Source organism: Antechinus flavipes, chromosome 3 (genome assembly GCF_016432865.1).
Source record: "Antechinus flavipes isolate AdamAnt ecotype Samford, QLD, Australia chromosome 3, AdamAnt_v2, whole genome shotgun sequence".
In the NCBI taxonomy this organism is placed as follows: domain Eukaryota; kingdom Metazoa; phylum Chordata; class Mammalia; order Dasyuromorphia; family Dasyuridae; genus Antechinus; species Antechinus flavipes.
This window is the reverse complement of record NC_067400.1, coordinates 557,207,095-557,217,458: the sequence shown is the minus strand read 5'-3', so window position 1 is coordinate 557,217,458 and position 10,364 is coordinate 557,207,095. Positions and strand designations below refer to the sequence as shown.

The window sequence follows — 10,364 nt, the reverse complement described above, 5'->3', positions numbered from 1 at the left end:
ATGGGCACCACTTGCCTCATTCAGCTCTCCCTCATTAGAATCCTTCCCACCCCCTTTCTTATACCTTTCCCTTATTATTTCTGTATTCCCTTCTATTTAGCCTACTCTTTTCCTTTCCTCTTTTCCTCTCCCTCTTTTTAATGAAGTGAGAGAATTTTCTCTGTAAACCAAATATGTCTATTATTTTCTTTTTGAGCCAAATCTGATGCAAGTAAAATTCACAAAATGTTCCTCTCTCTCCCTTAATTCCCTCAGATAAGATAGGTTTCCTTTAACTCTTTGCAAGATGTAATTTCCCTCTTTTTACCTTCACTTTTCCCTTTTTCTGATACGATCACCTTTCCACTTCAAATTCCCTTTTAAAAAATATTATAACAGTAAAATCAAAGTATAAATGCACTCTTTATGTATGCCCATAACAGAAATACAGTTATCAAGAGTTCTTTTTTTATTTTTTTATGCTTCTCCTGAATCCTGTATTTGGAGATCAATTGTTTTGTTTAGCTCTGTTTTTTTTTTTTAATTAGGAATAAATGGAATTCACTGTTTCATTGAATGTCCATCTTCTTCCCTGGAAGAAAATGCTCAGCTTAGATAAGTAGTTTATTCTTGGCTGCATTCCAAGTTCTTTTGCCTTTCAGAATATCAGATTCCAGGCCCTTCAAGGATCCTTCACTGTGGAAGCTGCTATATCCTGAGTGATCCCCTTTGTGACTCCTCGATAATTTAAATTTTTTTCCTAGCTATTTTTAATATTTTTTTTCTTAGTCTGATAGTTTTGAAATTGAGCCACAATATTCCTTGGGGTTTTTATTTGGGGTCTTTTTCAGAAGGTGTTTGATGAATTTTTTCAATGCCTCTTTTACCTTCTGATTCTATTACATCTGGGGAATTCTCTTTGATGATTTCCTGAAAAATAGTGTCTAGGCTCTTTTTTCATCATGGATTTCAGAGAACCCAGATCTATTTTCCAGCTCTGTTGTTTTTCCAAGTAGATATTTAATATTTTTTTCTATATTTTCAATTTTTTTTTTTTAATTTTGCTTGACTGATCCTTGATATCTCAAAAAACCATTCATTTCCATTTGTTCAGGTCTGATTTTTAATGAGTTATTTTCTTCATTTACTTTCTTTTTTAACTTCTTTTTGTGTATGTCCAGTTGAATATTTAAATGAGTTGTTTTTGCTCTATGGAATTTTTTTCCATTTCATTAATTTTTTTTAACTGAGTTATTTTCTTTTTTCAATTCACAAATCTTCTTTCCTGGGAGTTCTTTACTTTTTCCATTTTACATTTCTAGGAGTTGTTTTCTTTTTCAAATCTTTCTTTTAATGAGTTATATGCCTTTTCCATATTTCTTGCAGAGCTTCTCTTTCCTTAACCCATTTTTCTTCTAGCTCTCTTTTAAACTCTTTTTAAATTCCTTCTAAGAGAGCTTTGTATGGTGGGGACCAGGTTATATCTCCCTTTGGGGTTTTGTTTGGAGACTGTCTGCTATTAGTCTTATCAGGATTGGAAATTGCTCTCTTTCAGTATAGAAGCTATCTATAGTTAAAGCTCATTTTGTTTTTTTTACTCATTTTTTGAAAACCCTTGCAGTCTGCCTTTAGAACAAGGAGGTTCCCAGTTTTCTCTACAGAACAAGGACAGATGACAGTGCCTATCCTGAGAATAGTCTGTGAAGAGTGGCTGCTCTGAGGAAATGTGACTCCCTGGGAAGAGCAGCTGCTCTGTGATTGTGTGACTGCACTGTGATCATTCTGAGTCACTCCTGGTGCTGGGTGGATGTGGCCAGGTCCTATGAATCTCTGGCATTTTAGGGTACACTCTACCTTTTGCATTTCTGTAATTTCTCTGCTGATCTACTGCTTTGCAACCAAAGCAGAATAGCCAATTTCTGGTAGAGTCCTCCCTGTAAATTCACCACCCACAGAGACTGCACTCCACCCCGATCTGCTCAGCATGCACTAAAGTCCATGTTCTTCTTCCCTGTCTGCACTGGCCTTCTCCTGCCCTATCAAGACAGATCTTTACTGACAATCTTCCAGATTATCTTCTGTTGGCAATTTATTATACTCCCAAAATTCATGGATTCTACTGGTCAAGCACTATTTCAGAAGCTGAATTTTGTACTCAGTAGTGAGGATAAAAGAGGAGCTCAGAATGAAACCTGTATCCTCTCTGCCATCTTGGTTCTGCTCCCCACATACCTCTTTTTCTTTATTAAAACTGACCTAGGAGATAGTTCTGAGTGTCAAGCTAAGATGGCAGAATAAAGTCAGGAAGCTGCTTGAGTTTTATCAGTTTCCCTCAAAAACCTTGTAAAGCCAAGACTCTGAAGAGAGTCTGACAGAATCAAACCACTTTCCAGCCCAAGATAGACTGGAGAGGAAAATCTCACTGGGGTGAAAAGGGTGTTCAGTCCAGTTCAGATAGACTTTGGTAAATCCAGTGAGAGGGTCACCACATTAAAAAACTCCTATAAGCAAGGGGCCTTTAACTTTGTTATCAGAACCCAAGTCTGTGGAATCCTGCCAGGAAGAATCTCAAGGTAAAACACATATGGAGCAGGAATAGGTGCTTACCTCTTTCCTGGTTTATAAAAAGAAGAGGTTTGTGGGAATCAGGAAAACAACTAAAAGGCAATTCACTTGAATGGAACATCTAGGTAGAATTTAGGGAATCTTAAAAACTAAAGAACTGGTTAATTTTAAAATAACTTTAAATTGATATGTATGTTGATTGGAAACTTAATTGATTGTGACACAGATTGGTTCTGTTCTAATGCCTAAAATGATTTAGAAATGGGGTTTCTTCTTGGATTATAGAACCCAGATTTGATTTGATATCTAGTATCATGAATGTCATTGGAATATAAACTTCTAAAAAAAATGAAATGAAAAGTGACATTTTTGTGGACCCATAATAATGAAATATTACAACATTTAGAAGAACAAAGTTTTTTTGGTATTTTTTTTTTTATTTTAAAGGTAAAATGATATTGAAGGCATGAAGATCAGGAAGGAGGTTCCCCACACACACACTTTAGAGTGCTTCTATTCTAACAATCTATCAATGATTCTAAAGTCTTCTGTCTTTAGAATAAGTGATCCCGAGGTCCCACCCAACTTTAGAATGCTATTGTTCTAACAATCTCTCCATCAATGATTGTGAAAATCATCTGGCTTAGTAATATAATAATATTTTCTTCCTTAGATTTTAGGGAAGATATATTAGTGATCCTGAGACTCTTTAACCTTATATTGCAATTTTTCTGACAATCTGTAGGTCAATGATTCTAAAGTCTTCTGACCTTAGTTAATCCTAGATCTGCTGGTTAGTGATAACCAAATTCCTGAGACCCCTCTTCAGTTCTATATCTCGACCATAAATTAGCATATAAATGACACGAAGAACTGGAAAAATGTGTCTCCTTGTTCTGGTTCTTTGCTAAATTCTTTTGGAACTTAGCCCTCTTCAATTGTCATTACAATTACAAACTTTGTCCCTTGACTTGGATCTGGGTTCAAGCCAGCAAATTCTTTTGCAATACTTCCTGACATTAGTCAGGACCCCAAACTTTTTGGCATCCCTTGTAAAGCCTCAATAATATAATACTTGTAAAACACTTTGAAAACCTTAAAGTGCTATTATATGAAGGATATTTAATATTTGATGAACACTATGCTTAATAATTTTTTGCTTTCTTACATGTGAGGGTTTGGGTATATGAATCATATCAGGAAGTGAATATATTTTTAAGGATAAGGGAGAGGAAGCTAAAGAAACCAATTTCTTGGGGAATGTCAGGAAGTTATTTCTTTGATCCAAAAATGAGCATTCTTTTTGATGCAGGTGATCTTTGAAATATAATAGAGAGTGGAAGAGATGTCAGAATGAAAGACAGCAAAATACTGCCCCAATTAAAAAAAAAAAAGAAGGAAGAAGGAAAATTTCATATACTGTAGGCCTGCAGACTTGATCTAAATTTCTTTTCAAACACAGGTTGGACAAGATAACCTATAAGGCTCTTTCTGTCTTGGAGAATCTGTGATATAGTCCAATGCCAATCCCATTTAAAGGCACCTACCTAGATCATACAGTGAATTGTTAGGTGGTCCTGAAGTCTGGAAGATCTGAGATCCTAACTCAGACACAGATTAGCTGGGTGACCTTAGACAGTCATTTAAATGGTACTTCATCTGTAAAATGGGGATAATAACAGCATCTACTTCTGAGGATTGTTGTGAGGATCAAATGAGATAATAATTGTGAGGGGATTAGCATAGTGTATGGCACAAAGTAAGTACTATATAAATATTAGGTATTATTATAATTCTGAATATCATGGTTGTACTGGCTAGATTTATTTCTTAAGGATCATGCCTTAAAACAAAATCAATCTGATTTTCACTGACCACCAATAAGTCCCAGGCCAAGCCCCAATTGGTCATTATTTGGGTCCTGACTGAATCATATTGAATGTAAATAGCAGTCCTTATTGCTTTGGTCAAAAATCCTGAGTCTTCCCCTCCCAGATTCATTTATTCATTCATTTATTTGTTTAGATTTATTTAGATGAAAGAGGAGATTTTTTTGTCTCAATTGCTATCTATCCTTAATCACTGAATGGGTGAGACCTCAGTCAAACTGAACACCTGTTGAAGACCTAAGCTAAAAAAGCCCAGCTTTCTTAGTGCATTAAGGATCTTCTCCTATCATCCTGTTCTATATCTGGCCATTGGACCCAGATGGCTCTGGAGGGAAAAGTGAGTCAGGGGACCTTGCACAACCCTCCCTCACTTAAATCCAATTCATTTGCATGCATGGTATCAGCTCCCTGATGACATGGTTCTCTTTAAGAACAAAGGACAAATAATAATAAGTCTACAATACTATTGACAAGTTATCATTCAGCCTGCTTTTCTCTATTGGAATAGATCTTTCTACCATAGGACAAATTGTTCAATTTGTTTTATTTTTTCTTCCATCAAAATTAATTTTGCTGCTTTGGGTTTTCCATTCTTAGTCCCTACTTCTGATCTCTAGGGCCACGCAATATGAGTACAAACCCTCTTGCACTCAATAGCCTTTCAGATACTTGAAAATATATATCAACTCCCTATATGCACTTACATTCCAGTTCCTTCCCTTTTAAAAACTAAATATTCACAATTTAATTAATTTTCATATAAAAAGGACTTTGAATTCCTTTTATTACATTGGTGTCCAGATCACCTTGATAGTGAAACTTTTAGAAATAACTTTAAAAGACTGTCTTTGTTATGATATGGTACTTTGAGGCCACAGTACTCACAATGGGAGTTTTGACTTATTGGAGAATGAGGAAACTATTATCATCCTCATTTTAGACATTTTACCTCCTGTCATACTCCCTAAAGCTGCATTGGTTTTTTAATTTATTTTCACAGCAAACTCTGGTTTTCATTGAAATAGCAATCTAGTAAGATTCCCATAACTTTTCTGCAATAATTAAATAGCATATAGTCATAAGCTCTAAATACAATATTTGGAAAGTTGATCTTCAAAGCTTAGCTATATATTTGCATGTTTCTATGTACACATAAATGCATATATTGATGTCTATATTATGTTAGTCTTATTCTGGGCTTTGAGTAATAGAAATACAATCCCATATTTCTGTCCTCTAATAGATTTGTTAATAAAATACAAGCAATATGACACATGCACACATACATGAACACATATACGTATACATTTATATATACATACAAACCAGACACTCAGCTCAAGGATTAGGAATGACTTTTCTCTACTTCATCCTTATTCTCTTACATAAGATATTCCAAAAATGGAGAAAGTTGATAGTGTGGGAGTTCTGAAACACATAACTATTTGGGGAAGTCAAATATTTGGTGATTGCAATAATTATCTAATCTGCATCAAAGTATTCTTCTATGGATCTTTATGCTATGTCCTTTGCCATATTCTATTCTCCAAATTCAGTCTGTCTGCACTCTCCTTATAATTCAGGGAATGACATTGTCTTGATTTTGATTTTGTTGCTAAGCAGAGATGGGTAGGCAGCTAGTAATGGGCTCTGGTAACACAGAGAGAAAATAGATTGGATGCACACTGAAGGATGGGGATAAACAAAATGACTTGGAAAAATGAATGTAAGGCAGGAGATAGACTAAAAATTAGAAAGAAAGAAAGAAAAAGAAAGAAAGAGAGATCCATTTATCTCTCTAAATGGAATCTTTTTGGGACCTTTTTTGGAACTCAGAGCTAGTAAGGCTTCTGGATCCCCAGTGTGCAGGATCAGACTTAAGAGTGAAATAAGATTATTAAAAACCTTAAACTGTCTAGGGAAACTGGGGACATCTCTACATTGTCTTAAGGTAGTTTGAAAAAACAATAACTTTTTTGGACTCCATATATATATATATATATAATTTCTTATTTAGACATATGCCCAACCAAGCTTCTCTAAGTGAAAAATCCACAAAATCTACAACATTGCTAGTTGTTCTTTGGAACAACTAGTTCTTTTGAAGAAAATGGAAAAATAATTGTACATTTATTCTAATTAAATATAATCATGTGTCCAACAATGTCCAAATATTTTTAAATTTTGACAAATTTAATATTTTAGCTAATGTACATAAAATTTTTCCAATTAATTATTGTAATAATTAATAATGCAATAACTTGATGAATGTGTCAAATAGTTCTCTAAATTACTGATTTAAAAAAGGCAAAGTTAGGCACAGATCCATAAGGACTCACTTGAAAATTTCTATTGACTACTTTTTTGGATTTAGCCATTCAAATGAGACTTTAGGAAATTTTCATTTCATATATATATTTATGTATAAGAATAAGAGCCACTCCCATTTTGATAAACAGTCAAAAAAGTAGGAAGATTTCGGAGGAAGAAATTCTAGCTATGAATAGCCATATAAAATGCCTTAAATCAGTAATTATTAGAAAAAAAATAAAACAATTCTAAGATTCATGACACACTTCTTTGATTGGCAAAGATGACAAAGAATAGAATGGCAAATGCTGAAGTGGCTGTGGGAAAACTTATTTTAATACATGATTGGTAAAGGTGTGAACCACAATTTCAGAGGACTAATAATAAAATAGGTTACCCACCTGCTGATAGATGATTGACTCAGTACTTTTGGGCATGGACAGTATGGGAGTTTGTTTTGTTTGGCTGGAGGTTATTTTGGTTGTTTGTTTTGTTTGTTGTTCTTAATAGGAAAATAGAGTGAGAAGGAAAAAGGACAGAGCTTCATTAAAAAACAAAACAAGCAAAAAACAAAACTAAAGATAAAAGGTCCCTTTTTGTTGTCCCTCGATTTTCTTACTAGTTCAAATTCATTCTTAATTTGACTATTCTTTGTGCTAGATTTTCAGAACCATGTATACTTTTCTACTTATTTTGTGTTAACTATACTTACTCATATCATATGAAGATGATCTTTGTTTCATACAAATTGGTTGTCGAGTTCTTTATATATTTTCACCCATGATCTCTTTAAACCTATTTTTTTCCTTATCAGATTTGGGAAGAGAGTCTAGCATGAATTTCTTTTTTTTCTTTCAAGTATCACCTAAAATCCCATATCCTACCAGAAATTTTTCCCATTCTTCCCTAGTGCATTCCCTCTATTGATTATCTCCAATTTATATTTGTTCACAATCATTTTCATGTCATTCTCTCTTCCCCCATTTACTGTAAGATCCTTAAGGACAGGGTGTCTTTTGCCTTTCTTTGAATCCCTAGAATTAAGCACAGCAACAAGTAAATAGTAGGCACCTAATTAATATTTGTTCGACTATCAGAATAGCATGCAAATATTTTTCAGTCATACTCTAGTGAATGAGTATTATCCATTCATGATCACTACCATTTGGAACTTTTTGGGTCTGATTTTCTTAATGTCACTCTTGTTGCTTCTTTATGGGACTAGTAGCTAATTTACTAGTTTAATGTGTAATATGGTAATATGAATAGAGAAAAAAATAATAATACATATGTATGCATATGCATACATAATATTTCATTTTATGGTTGCCAAAATTCTTTAGATATTTTAACTCATCTGATCCGCCCAATAATTTTGTGAAGTGGATACTATTATATCTAATTTAAAGATGAAGAATCTGAGGCAGAAAGATGTTAAATGATTCTTCCCCAGTTATACAATCAGTAAGAGCCTGAATCAAGGTTTGAATTCAGGTCTTCCTAAGTTTAAATCTTATGCTCTAGTCACCACTAAATTGCCTCACTAGAAATAGACTTGTGACTAAAAGTTCAAGGTCAGAATAAAATGATACTTACTAGATGTATAATTTTTTCTGTTTTTTTTCAGTGTTCTCATCTGTAAAAGGAGTAGGGTAGAATCTACGAATTGTTGGTTCTTTACAGCTCTGAAATATGATCTAGGTATGATTCCCCAAATGTGATAGCCCACGAAGGGAAATTAAAATTTTTATACACAAATGGGAATACTAATTGATTATTCTATTTTTAAGATATTGCTTTATTTGTGAAGCTCAATCCCATTTCTTTTCTTTTCTTTCTTTCTTTTTCTTTTTTTGAAATTTGCAGTGACAAAATTAGCAGGGTGCCTTAAAGCAAAGATTCAGTTTTGAAGAACAATAGTCCAATTGGAAAGTCTCTAGAGTTCCTGTTTTAGGTTCTTATACTCTGAAACTAAAGATCAACTGGCTTTAGCCTCAAGTTTTACTCAAATAAATTAGGCTTCAGATATGTAATATTGTGCCTGGCGCATCTTTCATTTTTCTGTTCCTACTGCTAATTTATCCTAAAATCACCTGTTTGAAAAACATTTATTTCTGAATGATAGGGAAAACAGATAAGCTATCCTAATGACTTTTTTTAATTTCACAATATGCACTGTTCAATAACAATAGGGCTTGTCTGGTTCACAAGCAGTATTGACCTTTTTCTTGATCATAAATCATCTTTACTGATTTCTGTGTTAATTTTTTTCTATCTCTACTCCATTAATTACTTGTATTAGGACTAAATTCTTTAATTTTATAAGTATAGAAAGCAATTTTGTTTCTATTTTTCTCTTTTATGGGAAATGTCACAAATTAATTTTTTGAAAGATTTCCCTCAGCTCCTTCCAATTCTCCTTCCAATAGTTAGATGTCACTGTGACCACTTTGGAGAAAATAGGAGCAGAATCTTATCTCGAATTTGCTTGGTCTTCACTCCATAGACAATGGGATTGAGAGCTGGAGGAATGGCAGCATAAAAGTTGGCAAATAGAATGAGAACATGACGTGGAACATTGTGTCCAAAGCGATGAGCAAGGACAGAGAAGCAGGCTGGAGTATAGAACATGAGGATGACACAAATGTGAGATCCACAGGTTCCAAGAGCCTTCTGGCGGGCACCATGAGAAGGAAGGCGGAAGACAGCCCTCAGTATAATAGTATAAGAGACAGCAATAAGGACAATGTCAGAAATCACAGTCAAAATGGGCACAGCAAAACCATACCAGATGTTGATTGAGATGTCAGCACAGGAAAGTCGTGCCACACCTATGTGTTCACAGTATGTATGGGGGATGATACGTGTTCGGCAGAAGGGCAGTCGCTTTAGCAGGAAAACATCTGGCAAGATGACACAGAAGCTCCTGATGATGATTCCCATCATAATCTTGATGATGACCTGGTAGGTCAGAATGGTGGTATATCTCAGTGGGAAGCATATGGCCACATAGCGGTCATATGCCATGGCCAGTAGTATGGCAGAATCTACAACAAAGCTGAAATGGAGGAAAAACATCTGGGTAAGGCAGCCTGAAAAACTGATTTTCTTGTCACCAAACCAGAGGTTGCTGAGAAGTTTAGGAATAGTGGTAGTTGACAGAATGAGGTCCATTTTGGCCAGCATGGAGAGCAAAAGGAACATGGGCTCATGGAGGCTGCGCTCCACAGCAATGAGGTATAGCAGGATACAGTTACCCCCAATGGCCACAAAGTAGATAGCACAGAAAGGAACTGCGATCCATATGTGGAACTTCTCAAGCCCTGGAATGCCCACTAGGATAAAGAAGCTGGGGTTGTAGCTGCTGAGGTTGAATGTGGCCATCAGGTAATTCTTGAACCTTGAAGAGAAGCCAAATGCCAGAATTAGCTGCCAGAGTTGAGGGTGGCCCTGTAGAAGGTGCCACTGTCAAACGTTCTGTGTGTTTAGGAGGCTCTTCTCTAGTGCAAAGAATTCTGTAGGGTGTGGTAGAGTGAAGAACTAACAGCTCTGCGTTAATTTGGGCACTTTAAAGGAGGAATAGAATAACAGAGGGCATTGTGTCCCAGGAAAGGGATAATG

At 35.0% G+C, this 10,364-nt stretch overlaps 1 protein-coding gene across 1 annotated transcript; it reads right to left on the bottom strand.

Moving 5' to 3' along the window:
- Positions 1-9,179: 9,179 nt before the first annotated feature.
- Positions 9,180-10,127, bottom strand: LOC127555350 (olfactory receptor 52H1-like). The gene has a single exon (XM_051987583.1). It carries the CDS (start codon positions 10,125-10,127, stop codon positions 9,180-9,182), a length of 948 nt encoding a protein of 315 aa, XP_051843543.1.
- Between the last annotated feature and the right edge of the window lie 237 nt (positions 10,128-10,364).